The 16126-nt window shown below is 41.3% G+C and overlaps 1 protein-coding gene across 5 annotated transcripts in view; it reads left to right on the top strand.

Annotated features, from left to right (window-relative positions):
* The window catches only part of RUFY3 (RUN and FYVE domain containing 3), a 79346-nt gene continuing 63220 nt past the window's right edge, over positions 1-16126 (top strand). Inside the window, exon 1 of one of the 5 annotated variants that reach the window (XM_074950432.1) lies at positions 1-67. Coding sequence is in view for 4 of the 5 variants with exons in the window: in XM_074950430.1 (XP_074806531.1) it covers positions 11007-11184 (178 nt within the window). In the remaining variant the exon portion in view is untranslated. Of the gene's footprint in view, positions 68-10568; positions 11185-16126 lie in introns of those variants that run through there. The other 4 variants (XM_074950430.1, XM_074950431.1, XM_074950433.1 and 1 more) reach the window with 4 other exon arrangements.

Raw genomic sequence — 16126 nt, 5'->3', positions numbered from 1 at the left:
GGCGCCCTGCCCGTGCTGCTGCTGAGCTCCCCGGGGCCCGCGCCGGGACAGGACAGAGCCGGCCCCCGTGAGTAACAACCCCCCGCCCTCAGCACCGCCCCCCACCCCCGCCGGGGCGTCTCCTTCCCTCAGACCCCCTTCCCCCCGCACCGCCCCCGGGGGGCCGGCACCCCCGCCCTCAGACCCCCTTCCCCCCGCACCGCCCCCGGGGGGCCGGCACCCTCGCCCTCAGACCGCCCCCGTACCGCACCGCACCGCCCCCGGGGGGCCGGCACCCTCGCCCTCAGACCGCCCCCGTACCGCACCGCACCGCACCCGGGGGCCGGCACCCCCGCCCTCAGACCGCCCACCGCTAAGCCTGGTGCCCTGCATGGCTCCTCTCTATTTCCTCGGCTTCCAGACCCGAGTCTCCTCCCCCCAGTTCAGGAGCTCCAGCTCCCTTACATAGGGATTCCCTGACCCCTTCCCCCCCCCCCACCCTCCAGTTCACCTGCCCAGAGTCTCTCCTTCTCAGACTCCCCTGGACTTGAACTTGGGTCTGGATGGTGGTGGCATCTGCAGAGCCTTCCTTCCCCCTTCTTCCCTTCAGCTTACTGGCACCCTTTCAACAAGGGGGGCGCGCAGGCAGACTCCCCTTGGCCTGTGATAAACCCCTGGGGCATGGGGATGCATGCGTCCGAGAGGGATAAGAGGCAAGGGGGGGTTGGGTTTCCCACTTTAAAAGAAAACTAGTTTCATTGCCGAGGAAGGAGGTAACTCATCTGGCCAAGGCAACTTATGTTAAGCTGCGCTCTGGTGGAAATGTTTGTACTTTGTTTCTGAAAAAGATATTGACTATTTAAGATAGCATGGTGGGCTGACTACTTTGTAATTAGACAAGAGGAAGGCAAAGAGGCTGCAGGTAGCTGCACTTCTGTGAATTATTTTTGATTTATCACTTTGATTCATTCCATTCAAATATGTGTGAACCCTGGGGATCAGTCATTTCTGGTGGGAAAGAGTTAGCAGTATCCAGAGAGTAACGGCACCATTGGGTATGGGGAAATCACACCAAAACTCCTTTGAAATTGGTGGCAGAATCTTCAGAAGAAGGGGGCCTATCGCGCTCCCTCCATCCTGTCACTGTCCTCTCCTTAACAGGAGAGTGAATGAAATGTAATCCGAGCTGAAGACGGGAGGCCTTGAACGTTGTGGAAGATACATTGAAAGGAGATGCTTCAGTATGCGTGGCTGCATGAAATGCTCATCCACAGACTCAGTTACCATGTTAAAAAATAATCGTGAGCCTTGTCTCTCCCCTCCCCTCGTTTTGGGGAAGGAGCTCTCAGTCCTTTGAAGTTTAATTGGGTAGCTACATTGCCATGTTTGGAGGAGAGGATGGATATGGGTTCTCAGGGAAAGGCTGGCTTCGACTGCCTGCCTCCTGCCACTGTGTCCTAAAGCAAATCGATATTATACAGGGTGTTTTTCTCCACTTGACAAGGCTATGTAATTGTGTGGGGTTATTTTGCAGTCTGTGTGTGACCGGGGATAGGTTATTTGTTGTGTTTTAGCAAAGGCTGGTTATAGGGTGGAAGTGTCTAACCTGCCCTGTTGCAAGCATACAGTGTCTACAAAGAGGAGTTTAGCATACTCCAAGGTATGGTTAATGTGTCACGTTTTATATAGTGCTTTTAATCTTCAAAGTGTCTTGCAAACACTAATTTTTACAACACCCTTTTTGAGTGGGTCTCTATTGCGCAAATGGGGAAACTGAGGCAGGGATCTTAATGGGTTTGCCCAAGCCTGAGGGAGTCAAAGCCGGTATAAGAACTCAAGAGTCCCTAGTTCATTACCCTCCTCCCTTCCTAGGTGTTGTTCTGCAACAGCTGTTGGTAATACAGAAGTCTTTGGAAGAAGCCTAGTGGCATAGCAGGAAGTAAAGGGAAGAGGAAATATAAATTTTTCCCATGGTGCTGCTTGTCAGCTTCTCCTGGGTCAAACTTGCATGCAGGTCAGCATTCTTCATCCTCGCTCTCATTCTCACTTTCTCCATCACAGGCAGTAGCAAGACTTGCTCATTCGCTGTCTGGGCAGTAGCAGCAAACTTTTCTGCCAAGTCTCACTTCTTTGGTATGAATAATAAAACAGTGTTTACAGTTTTTTCCGGAGGGATTTGCTTTACATTTCAGTTCGGGGACTAGCCCTACTTCCCTGCAGACTCTGTGGCCTGAGAGGCTTCGCAACTTCTTACAGTATCCCTGAGTGGTTATAATTATTATTATAGTAGTAGTACAGTGCTCTGTGAGGTGGGTATGTTTATTGATGGGGTGGTCTATAAAGATGTTGCAGAAATGCCTTGAGTGGTGGGTCTGGCTTTCATAAAACAATTCACAAGTGCTTTCTTGCATCTCTAGAGTGAAATAAAAGTTTGTTTGTGCTCTCCTGAGCTGGAAAAGGATGTGTGCCAAAACATTTCAAAGGTAAAAATCCCAAAGCCAACATTCAGGTTCCCCAGCCAGGTTTTTTTCCCCCAGTGTGCTGTGTCGGCGTAGGAAGCTTAACTGCCCCAGCCGGTTCAGGAGGCCACCAGTAGTTTGCAGTATTTGATTTACACCCTCCCCAAATTTAGGAGAGCTGTTTTTATCTGGTCCTGATTAGCCCAGACAATGCTTTCCTCATCAAGCCTCACCTACGCTTTCAGGATTAAACCAGGGCAATTAATCCCTGTCTCTTTCTATCATTTGTTGTTAAGACCACCCAGTTGATTCCCAGGTGTCAGGACCCTCTGGTGCTCATTTGTTTCCCAAAAGAAAGTGAGAAAGGAACTTGAACAGAGAGAGGCTTCAGCATAAATATATATAAAGCAGAGGGAGGAAAGAAAAGAAAAAGATGATCTTTCATAAGCTATTGATATCAAAATTGTACCACATGCAATATGAGTTTTTTATACTACAGAAATCTCCCCTAACATATCGACCCCACAAAGCAGCAGCCCATTCAATCACAGAAGACCTTGGTGTTGATAATAGGGGAGTCCATATGTGATGGTGAACTCTAGCCTTGTTTCACTGAGACTTTTTAAATATCTCTTATTTGTATTATCATGGCTTGAGGCAGCCCCTGCATCAGACAATATTTTTATTCCTTACGATCCTACACAACCAGCATTGAAACTTTTGCTTGCGTGTGTGGTTCTCCTGGGTTCCCTAATCTTTGCTACCACCATCATTTTAAAAATTAAGGTAAACTAAGGAGTAGTAAGATTACTTCTGTATTTTGCATTTACAGTGCCTTTCAGTCAAGAATCTAAAAGCACTGTGTAAACCTTAATCCCTCCAGCACAGCAGTAAAGGGAGAGAAGAGTTTTAAGGACAACTAATGGGAAGGGGCAAAGAGTCCTGTGGCACCTTATAGACGAACAGATGTATTGGAGCATAAGCTTTCGTGGGTGAATACCCACTTTGTTGGATGCAATGGGAAGGGCATTTCCTGGCAATTAATGAATATGGGAGTTGGGGGATTAAGGTATATAAAAGGCCCTTTTCCCAGCAATTAATGATCAGCTGAGTTATGTCTCACATGGAGGTTATGGTTGTTATAAACAAGAAAATAAGTACTTTCTGTTGAAATGTAGTTTGTCATGGATATGGCATTCTGTGTACATTATAAGGCTCTTACTAGTAAATGGCCAGTACACAAATCATCAGAAAAACTGTACTCCAAAATGCTTTGAAGGCACATTTAATTCTTAAAAAGAAAAGGAGTACTTGTGGCACCTTAGAGACTAGACTAACAAATTTATTTGAGCATAAGCTTTCATGAGCTACAGCTCACTTCATCCGATGAAGTGAGCTGTAGCGCATGAAAGCTTATGCTCAAAAAAATGTGTTAGTCTCTGAGGTGCCACAAGTACTCCTTTTCTTTTTGCAGATACAGACTAACACCGCTGCTACTCTGAAATCTGTCATTTAATTCTTGGTGTTCATATTATATTTAACTGTGTTCTTTCATATAGGAGTTTGTTTGTGGGAGAAAATGTTTTTTACTTTATACTGAGATGTGTACTAATGAAGGAGGAACTTTATATTGGTCTACAGTCAAGCTGGAAATTGAAGTGGCCAGTAGCTTTGTAAATTGCATGAGGGAATGCTGTAATACAGTGGTTTTCAACCTGTGGTCCACGTACCCCCGAGGGTCTGCAGACTATGTCTAAGGGGTCCACGAAAGGTTGTCATTACAATAGAACAGTGTTTTTCAAACAATGTCAAATTTTCAAAGGTGTCTGCACCTCCATTTGAAATTTTTTAGGGGTCTGCAAATGAAAAAAGTTTGAATAGAAGAGGGAAGGATGTAGATACTGTATTTTAGCAACTGAAGAAAGTGAATTATATACATTTGAGACGAAGGGTACTTCTACATTTGAGCTGAGAATTGAGTCCCAGCTCAAGTAGCCTATGCTAGCTCTGCTTGAGCTAGTGCCATGAGCGGTGGGTGAACCCCCGCTTTGGGGAGGCTAGCCCACTGGCTGCAACCCTTCTGCCCGAGGCCCCGCCCACTGAGCCCCAAACACACACGCACCCCGTAACAGGAAGAGCCCTGAGGGCCTCCCTGTGACTGGAGGAGCCCCGGCCTACCCACCCCAGCCATGTCTGGCAATCCCCGAGCGCCAGTCTGGTCCCAGCCACGCTGGGCTGAGCCACCTCCGCACACCTCAGCCACGCCAGGCTGAGTTGCCGACCATGCCGGGTGGCATCGCTGGACCCCCCCGCACCTGGCCGGACCCCCACCTCCCTGCCTGGCCAGCCCCAGCACATGGCCGAGCCTCCTCACTCCCCCCGCCAGACCCTCCCGCCCCCTGCTGGCTTGCTGCGTTCCCTCCTCACTTTCCCACTCCCAAGGAGGAGGGATACTGCAAGCTGCCGCAGATAGGCAGCAGCAGACGGTGGGGGCTACAGGAAAGGGGCAGGACCACCATGGCCCAGGCGTTAGCTTTCTGTGGCCCAGGTGTTAGCCTTCCCTGGCCTATTATACCCGCCACCCATGGCTAGAACCTAAAAATAGCTGCGTGTCCATGAAAGCACAGATGACCACTTGGACTAGCTGGTCCGAGTACAATCCTGCCCGACCCCTGAGTACATGCTCAGGTGGATAGCCTGAGCCACCATGGGCACACTGCTATTTTTAGGTGCTAGTCTGAGAAGAGCTAGCATGAGTACATCTACACAAACTGGGAATCACAACTCCCTGCTCAAATGTAGATGACCCTAAGAGTACGAATGGAAAACTTGAGGAGACTGGGGAAAGGGAGGCTTGTAAACTGTAAAGCTACTTAAGTTTAGAGTTGAAAATTCTGAAAATATAAAGTATGTTCATGATTTGTAAATAACTGTAGTCTTGGTCGCTATTTGCTGAAGTTTGTTAGATGGCTACAGTGTCAATCTTGTACACAATATACACTATGCTGCTAGTTTTAGAAATAAACTAAACTGAAGCATGGGCTATCTAGGCTTGTTAGTTACAGCATAATGTTAGTAATACCAGGGCTGCAGGTCTGAACTCCATGCTAGCCATGACCTGATAACATATTGGGCCTATGGTGACAGGTGTGCTAAGAATAGCATGAAGATATTCAGAGATGCTGAAGAACAGACACCAAGAATTTATCCTACAGTATAACAATTTTATTTTGTGTAGTGACTACTACTTACGTCCTTGTCACAAACTAGATGTTTTTCCAGAACCACGTACAAGTGATGGGTCTTTCCATTGCAGCTGCAAGTTCCTCCTTCCTACAGGTCTCCCCAAGGGGTAGGCAAATGAGCATGTGCTCTGTTGTCTGCGCTTCACTGTACTCACATATATGTGTAGTGGGGTTTTTTTGTGTTTTTTTTTTTTAATTCAACAGCAATGTGGTCTAGGATACAATATGTACAAGTCCAGCATAGTGACTTACACACATTGCATCCCACACCACATTATGCTGAATTTAAAAAAAAAAAAAAAAAAGGTAGCAGAGGGAGAGAGAAACAGTAAGGGCAAAGAAAGGCCAAGATACTTATGTCTTCAGCTGAAACTTGAACTGAGATGAAGAGTTAAGACAGAGAGATCATGAAAGCTGTTCATGCCAACAGGAGCTGCTCTTGGATGAACGCTAGTGAGACTGTTCCTCCAAGAGGCAAAGATGCAGCCAGTGCTACACAAACAGAGAGAACAGGTAGGAGAATAAAATGTATTTAGGTGAGGTGAGCTGCAGTAAATCCATAGAAGGTTTTTAAAACAAAAACTAAGAGCCTGATTGAGCTGCCTTTACTCTGCAGAATTCCTGTTGGCTTCCAGTGGGAGGCCATCTGATCATGATGGCTCTGGTAGCTTCTTGAATTCCCCTTTTTCAGTTGTACTTTTAGTAACATAGGTATTCTAAATTCTGAAACACCTTTGTTGCACAAAGAGAAAAGTCTGTCACTGTATTTATGGAAGTAACGGATTCCATCTCTTTTCTTGAGCCTAGAAAATTCTTCACTCCTGCCCTTTTGTATTTTTAACCTGCTGGACTCAAATTGCAAGAGACGTACTCCACGTGTGCCTCGTGGAAAGTGAAAATCCTGGCTGCCTGTCTTACTGCAGCAAAGAAATGAAGGGTTGGATTCTGCATATGGCCCCATTCAGGGTGGGGGCTGATTATCCTATAGCATGTCACCTATAGAGAGAGTTGGCTGGTGAATATTTTATGCAGAAAAGATAGTTTTGGGGAGTGTATGTGTGTGGAAGATATATTAACTCTTGAACTGGGGGGGTGGGCATGCTGCTATTGTCATTGAGGTACAGCATTGAAAGCAGGAGCGGAGATATGAGGGGAATCGTGCAAAAGGTGATTATTTTGCCACCTGCCTTTCTATATCCTGCCAAGTTGAAAGGTGAAGGAAAAGATATTGGACACCAGGAACAGAATATCAAGGTTGTAGTTCTGTCTGCAAGTGGCATAGATGGGGAATGGGGAAAACTGATTTTTATCAGGATTTATTTAATTTGGAAACATAGGAGCTGCCAATTTGGATCAGACTGATGTCCTGTCTAGTCTTATAGCCTGTGTGTGGCCATATAAATTGATCAGAGGGACACACAAGAAATTCTGTGGTGAAAAGTATGGAGTAACTTGTCTGTAGGGGAAACTTCTTCCTGATTCCTGGCAGTTAGTGGTTGGTTTTGTATTGTGAGGAAACTTGTAGATGTATATGCTGTACAATTTTATCCTGCTTGCAGTGTTGCCTGGATCTTCTTTTGGAGTGGTTACAGTTAATTTAGAACCCATTATTATGTATATCAGTACTTTATCTTCATTGAATCTCATCTGTCAGTATTGTACATTTACCTAGCATTGGTTGGTTGTTTTATAATTCCTCAGTCTTCTGCCGTCTTGAATAACCAAAATAATGTTGTCATCCCAAAACTTTGCCGTTTTATTCTACACCCCTTCTCCACATCTTTATGGTGAGTTGGAGGCTCTGTATGGTTAAGGCTGTAACTCAGTTTTTATTGCAAGCCTGGTTTTTGGCTTCTGAACTAAAATTTCACACTAAGTAGAGTGTTGCCGTGAGAAGTAATATGTGAGGTCTGTGCGTAAGTTAGAATTTATTCCCTTACATCTGAAGTAGACAATGGATTCCTGATTTGTCACTTTAAAAGTAGAAGTACTTACTGGAGTTAAAAAAGTTCTTCTTTGTCACATGGTAATAAAAAAGAAAGGAGAGGAAAGAAAAATATTGGCCTGCCCTATTGGACTAATCTAGTTGATATTTAATGCATAGGACCAAAGTTTAAAGTAAGTCCTCTTATCTAAAGTTAACATTTTAAATAGTAATGGTAGAATGGATTGGCTTGCTTTCAGATGTTTGATTCATTTAGTAAAATTGAACTTAATTTTTAAATTTTTTTACAGAACTGTAGTGTTTGTCAGTTGCTTAAATCTTTGATCTGGAATTCCTAGCTTTCAAATATTTTGATAATGCCAGCATTTTTACAGTACCTTTAACATATTCTAGCTACTTCCAGCTTAATGAAGTGATACCCACTGTTAGTCTCCTTCACCATTTAGACACTTTTTCTGTCCCTTGACCAGTTTCTGAGCCATGATAAAGTTTTACCTCTTGCCCTGTGATTGATTTGTGTTTTAATATCTCAGTGTTTATGGAAAAACAAATTTTTTTTATCATTTTCCCCTATTCTAATAGCTTTTGAGGCACAGTGTTTGTATACAGAAGCCATGTTTGCCCCTATTGTATTGTGTGAACATGGTTGTTTTATAGCTCTGTTTTTAGTTGTTTCAACTGATTTTTCCTGATATTAAATTAAGGTTCTCTGGGTAATGAATTCCAGGATGTCCACCCCTTAGTGCTCTTTTAAAGATAACTACAGTTTTTGCTCTCCAGTATAGTAGCTGATTTTTGTCATACAGTATATTATATACTTTTGTTAGCAGCTTTGCCGTGCTATTCTTTCAGAACTCTTGAATGTTGTCGATATCAATTTACACTTAAAATGTTTAGACCTTTTCTTTGTAAATATATTTTTTTTAAATAAAAGGTCAGGACTCCTCTGGAATTGGTATACATGAAAGTTCTGGTGAACACTAAAATAATTCTCGGGGATTCAAAAACGTATCAAATACCTTTAAAAATAACTCAGCCAATCTTTCAGATAAAATACTCAAAGGTTCCATTCTTTGTTGAAGATGACTGGATAAAATAATTAGAGTTTCTAGGCCAGGTGTAGTTGAGATTATTTTTTAAAAAGGTAGGACAGCTTTACAAAGAGGAAAAAAAAAATCCATTTTACAAGTGCCATTTAAGGACCACTGTTGGTCAAAATTCAGGTTTTGTATTAAAAATATCAACAAAGCAAAATTAGGTTTAACAATTTTTTTATATTAATTTTGAGTGGTTTTGTTCAAACATTCTGCTCTAGTACTTAGAGTATAAACATTGAAGTGTTATAATATTGTGTTTGAACTTGAAAACAAGACTGACTAAATAAGAGACTGACCCGTCTAGTTTCATTGTCCAGGGTGGTGGTGGTGGTGGTAAAATCCAAACATTAAAACTGGAGATATTTGCTGAGTTTTTATACTTTCATCAACATGGTAAACTACTGTTAGTGTTTTAAAAAAAGAGTTGCTTTCTCTGAGAAAGCTACCTATAATTTCTGCCATGTGCGCTGTGTATTATATCACTAAAACAATACACAAGAGAACTATTTATTTTACCTTAAAGGGGGCTGCGTACGTATTCTAACTAATCAGTTGCCACACTCTTGGTTAATATTGGTAAGCAACTTCTTTTCGTTGCCTGTTATACGCTATTGCTGACTTTTTTTTCCCAGTTCCATAAATATAGTGAAAACTAACTTGGTGATTGTTTTCTGTTCCCTTTTTTGAGTCACATTTATTGGGGAGCTGAATTTTGTAGTGAAATGTCATGTGTTTCTGCATTTCAAACTACTAACATTTCTGTGCATCCAAATACATAATTCAGGTGTTTCTGTTTAAATTTGATTTTGCAGGTGGGAGGGCAGTTTTCTATGTAATACTTTTTTATTCATGTAGTTTTAAATGTAAAATGCCTCTAGGTTGCCATATTGTGTTGATGTGGGGGCAGTTAGTTCATATGTAATACTGCAGTCACTGAGGACTGGAATTAATATAAATCTTATTTAAAATTATTAAAAACCACATAAGTTATTGTCTGGTGTTATATATATACTCTAAGTGGTGGCTATGTCCTGTCATGTAGATTACCGTGGTTAGGCAGTGACCTCAAGATCATGGATTTCTTGAGGTACCAGCTTGGGTAGAAGGTCTCAGGCACAGCGTAGACTGCAATTCCCACCTCACAGGAGGTATGTTAAGGTTGAGGGCACGAGGAGTCAAATTACCTGAAAGGTACCAGACAGGGTTACCATTTTGTTCTTTTAAAAGTATCTTTCAATTTTTACTTCTTGTTCAGTGGTAACAGCTTTTATTTGCACTTACCCAAAGTTACACCAGGTTTTAATGGAGAATTTTAATTTTTAGTTAGCAATCTGGCCTTTATAATGTATATTACCACAAAAAAAAGTGGGGCTAAAATCTGGGTCAATGATGCACTGCAAACACTTAAAACTAGAAGGTTTGTTCAAATTTGTTTTACTATCTGAGAGTAAATCCACGTAATATTTGTTTAGATGGGAAACTTCAGTTTAAAAGGTAGTTTTTGAGAAACTTAAACTCACTCAATCGTAATTTGCACACCCAATTTGATTTATATAGAAGAACCCCGGCACGTGGAAGGAATACAAATCTCTCTTTGTAGTCATCAAATAGACACTCCGCTCCTTTGTACTATGAGAGGGACTGATGAGAAATATGTGCATTATGTTGATCGCAGATTGACTAGCATAGTCTGAAAAGAGGCTGTGGACAATGAGAGCAAGATCAGCCTAATTGCTCTCCCTGCATCAGCAGCATCTATAGAGCATCCTGGGAATTGCTTGCCCTACGATCTGAGCAGCTGGTCACATGAGTCTGAATTTTCAATTCAGTTCATTAGTCAGCCATTTTGGTCAACACCCTGCTTGCTGCGCACAACCAATCCTATTAGCACTCTGTGTCCAGGCTTCTCTGGGGGAGAAAGAGACTCGTAGTGATTCTAGCAATTCCGGATATCTTTTCCTATAGACTTATATTATTTTGGTTTTTCTCTTCTTAGTTTTGGTAACTAGCCAAGGAAGCTTTTTCTTTTATGCAGTGACCAGGTTTTCTGTGGTTGCTTAGGATTAATAGCATCTAGCACAGCTGAAGAGAAAGATAGTTAGGGAAGAGAAAAGAGGAAACTGAAGAGGAGCATCACTTATACCTTGCTGTATATATGAAAAAGCTACTGCAGTTTGTGTGATTTGAGCATATTTGTTCTTACACAGCAAGGTGGTATTTCTTATCTTCCTCAGAAGGCTTTTCCTTTTAGTTCTTTTTTTGTTGTGCCAGCTGAGTCATCATGTCTGCCTTGACGCCTCAAAGCGATATGCCAACCCCCACTACAGACAAGATCACACAGGCTGCCATGGAGACCATCTATCTTTGCAAATTCCGAGTATCTATGGATGGAGAATGGCTCTGCCTGCGCGAGCTGGATGACATCTCACTTACCCCCGACCCAGAACCTACCCATGAAGGTATGGTCCAGTTCTCTACCTTGGGAGCCCTGCAGCCATCTCATTGTTACAACTACAGACTGTGGGGAGGCGAGGGGGAGAGAGAGGAGGGGCTTCACCATTCAAGGGCTTACATAATCTGGAAAAACATGACCAAAATTGTATATGGCTTAGCCAAAATTATATTTATTTTTATATAATATATAAAATTGTGACAAGATTCTGAAGTATCTTTTATAATCAGACTTCTTTCTAGAGGGTCATTGTTGTGTTACTGTTTTTGTTTTATTTAGAAGCCCAAAGTTGCATCATAAGAGATGAGGTTTTGTATTGTCATGTCAGCACACGAAAGAAAATAACCTGAGTATTTTTGTAAATGATGCATTTTATCTTGATGTCCGTATTTAAACATTGGTTTTTAAGAAATTTGCAGCTGTCTTGTAAACAGGCAGCGTTCAAAAATGGAGCACATCAACAAAATTCTGATTAATGTGTGATACGAGGAGAATTTTGACAAGCCCCAAGGAATTGTGCAATTATATCTCGTATCATGTGATGATACTATCAGGAATCTTGTGCCATTATTTAAGATGGCTTTGAAGCCTGCAATCTGGATGCATAAAACACATTTCTGTCTTTAATGTTCTAAGGGAATTAATGATTATTTGTGATCTGGCTGTGATGAAAGCAATTTAATGTACAGGACAAGTACAGTGAAGTTGGGAAATAGAAAGAACCAACGTAAAGCTTTGCAAGAATAAAAAATAAAACAAAACAAAACCCCCCACACATTCTCTTCCAAAAAATAATAATGGTAAATAATGCGTGGAAGCATTTTACTCTGTTTACTTGTAATCCAGTAGTCACTTAGCACTAAATCCTGCAAAGTGCTGACCTCCCACTGAAATGACTGACACCAATCAGCAGAAACCTTTCAGTATTAGGCCCCTTGTTCAGTAACTATCATGATGTAAATCCATGCCAAGCCACTTGATATTGCCATTGTCAAATAGTAACATAATCTTATTTTGATATTTTGCTAGATGGGATTTCTTTTGTATGGAATTGCTCTTGAAATTAAATAAGATTCTCCCAGCTTAAAAAAAATATAATTTAAACTTCACCTGTCAAACATTTTCAGGGATAGAAATCCATTAGCTCTGATTTACTCACAAAGGCAAAGTAATTCAGACTGATGGTAGCAAGAGGCTTCAAAATAAGAGGCTGAAACTCCATCTTAAGTGTGTCCCATTGTGCTTAGGTGCTGCAGCACACACGTTTGAGACTCCTATGGTATCTGAAGTCATACAGATATAGGGAGATGTAAGGATGAACAGACGTACTTGACTTAGAATTTCTGTACTGTTGTTTCTCTGTATGTCAGCCTTAACCTTATTCTAATGTTCTTTGAATTTATTTCATTTTTCTCTTACGGTATTTGCTTTTCATAGAACGTTCTTTGGAGTAGTGTGGGTTGGTGTGATAAAATATAGCTACCCTTTTGAGCTGTTACAGTACATCAGCTTCATGCTGTTTTGGGAAACTTGGTGTACTTCTAATAGTGGAGATGGGAAAACAGGAGGTTGTCGTGGCTTTGGAAAACCTATTCAATCAGATCTTGATTCTGTAACCTATGAATTGTTTAGATCCAGGTCCCACTGCATATAAACCCCCAAAGTTAATGATGGAGTAGAATTTGAATGATTTCAGTTTTGGCCCTCTTCTTCTTAACAAATTTCATATTGATCAAAAGTACTATTCACAGAAGATGTTGAGAATATATCCTACTTACCTAATATCTCTCTTTACATCCCTTCACTGGCTCCCTCTTATCTATTGCATCAAACATAAGCTACTTGTCTTCACGTACAAGGCCCTTCACATCCTATCCTGACCCTACCCATCATCTCTCATTTACTATTGAAAGGTAGACCTCCATCTCGCAAGGATGCCAGCCTCGCTTACTTGTTAAGTATTCAAACGAGCACCTTTGTGGTTTTTCCATGCTGCCCCTCACACTTGGGAGGAACTCCCCATAAACACCCACAAACTACCTCATTATCGTCTGTCAAGGCTAATCCCCCTCTGTCACTTTGAGTACAGAAGGTGGGGGCCCGCAAGGATTCTAAAAATTAATACTTGCCACTCCAGGCTTGTCTTAAACTCCCAAGGTTACAGCTTTTCTCTGACCTTGGCTTGGTAAACACTGCCATCACCCAAATGCAAAAAAACCCCTTAGACCAAGGAAGGAACACTTGGGAATTCCTCCCTGTGGGGTACCCATAAGCCCTTTCACCCCACCCCACCCCCTCCAGGGAAGAGCTGAAAAAGAAAACAAAGGAAATTAGCTGTGCTACCGGCTAATCAAACATGCATAAACCTCTTAGGACACCAAAATCCAATTCTGTTTTTAAAAAAAGGTAAATTTTCTTAAAAACAAAGGAAAAAATACCTCTGGAACTTAAGCTTTGCTAGATTTTAAAAGAGCAATTCCAAAAAGTAAGCACCCAAACTAGCTTTCTTGGGGGTTCAGCTTAAAGGTTACAAGCAAACAAAAGCATCAGGGGTTAGCACAGAGGAGCTCCACAAGCCAAAATAAGAAATAAAGCTGATTGTGTCTAACTAAACATTCCCTATCCAAATAATTTCTTCTAGGTATGGAAGATACTTTTTCATACCTGTTTCAAACCTTACACAGCATTCCTGCTTATAGCATTGCTGCTCTTTGTCCCTGCAGCCTAGAGAACAACAGACAAAGGGAAAGTTTCCTCCCATTTTTAAAAGTTCTAGCATTCCCATTGGCTTCTTTGGTCAGGTGCCCACTTTTATTTATTTTTTATTTTTTTACCTGGGGGACTTTTTAACCCTTTACAGATAAAGCAGCCAAAGAACAGCTTCCAAGAGGGATTTTACAGCTAGCTGGTTGGCTGAGTGTCCATTAAAGGGAGCTACTCCCCACTTCATTTATCACATCATCTTTCAAATCCTTCCTTTAAACTTTCCTTTGCTGTGATGGCAACAAAAAACTTGACAACGGCTAGGTGGCTGGTGTTCTGAAACCACAGTGACGAATAGTGTTTCTGTTTCCTGTACCTGGACCCATTGGATCCATCTGTTGTCTCTTATCTTATACTTAGTCGCTTCCCCAAAGAGCTTACAGGCTTTTTGTTCTGTTTGTACCGTGCCTAGCTGAATGCTGTCCTAGTCTGTGATTGGGTCTCATATGTTATCTGAGTACCTAAGAAGTAAATTCCTCCCCCATGTTGACGGTGTCCACATATCACACATGACGACAAACTAGTGGGAGTGGAACTGAGAAACAGGAAGGAGTGTTGCGCTTGCTTATAAAGAAAAGGAAGCTAGGGAATGAAGAGTATTAATTTTCAATGAAAGAGTGTAAAAAGGACAATAAATGAAAGGAGGATGGAGAAGTAGGGAGGATGGCGGACTCAGTGAAGAGTTTTTCATTTAATGAATTTTGATTTATTATTTATGTAGACTATATCATATATTTTATTGCCCTCATCTAACTTCCTTTGAGGCTCTGCTGCTGGACCACATTGGAGGCTTTAGTGGTTTCCAGATTCTCCTCTCTTGGGCTCCCAATTTTCTCAATAGGTGAATCTTAATTTTCAAACTTACCTCTGTGTGACTTGCTACAATATTATTTAAATTATTTTTAGAAAGTTCCTGCTTCCTTTTAGTTATTCTGAAGCAGAGAGACCAGGATTTCTGGTAAACCAGCAAGTTACAAAAATATTACGTCAGTATCTTTTTTCAATGGTCCAGAGAAGCAGTGTGTGTTCATTTTGTTGTCATTTTTTGTTCACTCCTTACTGCAAATTTAATTAGAAAATGTGTATTAAACATAAAGCAGGCCACTGAAGGAAGTTATGAGTTATTCTGATTTTGTGTGTCCCACCAAAACATTTCATATTGGTAATTTCAGTCAGACAAATATCAGAAGAAGAGTTTAAAAGCAACCCTAAATATCATGTGAATACACAGGATGTTAAGACTTGTTTTGGCTAGATGGAGAATCTGTGTAAAACTGGAACCTTTGTGGATGTAATACTAATTTCTCAAACAGAATGAGGCTCAGCACGGTGGGTGCTCATTATTTATGAAGAGAGGCCTTCTGTCATTCCTCTGTTCAGGAGCTGCTGAATTACATTAGAATTCCCTTAAGAAAGCTAGTTTGAAATTGATTTTGTGGTTTTGAGGTGGAGGGGCAAGAAAGGAGGTAATATTTCAGGAATATAAGAACATCGTGGTAATTCAGTAGCTTCAGCCAAACCATTGCTCAGGCATTAATATTTAAAAAACAAAACAACAAAAACCCCAAAACAAAACCACCTTTTCATGCAGTCATATTAGTTTCTATAAAAGCAGGGCCTATTTCTGCTCCCACTTAAGACAAAGGCAAAGCCGTTTTGGGGCCAGATTCTGATCTCAGTTACACCAGTGTAAATCTGGAGTAACTCCCTTTGCTTCAGTAGAATTACTCTGGATTTTGCTGATGTAACTGAGAGCAGAATCTGTCCCATTGACTTATACAAGAGTAGGATCACGCTCCAGGTTAGATTTAGCACAACTCTTCAGCCTGTAGAAGTAATTTTTGTCTTAAACATTGTATATAACTAAAACAAAACAAAACCCACTCATAGACCCTCAAAAGAACAAAATTATAAATAAATGCTTTTCGTTTCCTTTTTTTTCAGCTCCTGGAGTTATTGGTGGTGGTTAACTTGGTGACCTCGAAAGGCCATAATTTTATCTAGATGTAAAGAATAAAATTCGATTTAGCCATTGTCGTTTTTTATTTTGGCAGAACAGTGGTAGGTCACTGAAAAATTGGAACATTGTTTTTGTTACGCAAATAACACAAAATAATGAGAGATGCTGCTAGAGGTTTTTTGCTGTTTTGTTTTCAATACAGTCAATCTTTTTATGGGTTAAAAAG

This window comes from Natator depressus, chromosome 4 (genome assembly GCF_965152275.1).
Source record: "Natator depressus isolate rNatDep1 chromosome 4, rNatDep2.hap1, whole genome shotgun sequence".
NCBI lineage: Eukaryota > Metazoa > Chordata > Testudines > Cheloniidae > Natator > Natator depressus.
Note: the sequence above shows the minus strand (reverse complement) of the source record. Positions and strands in the feature narration are given on the sequence as shown.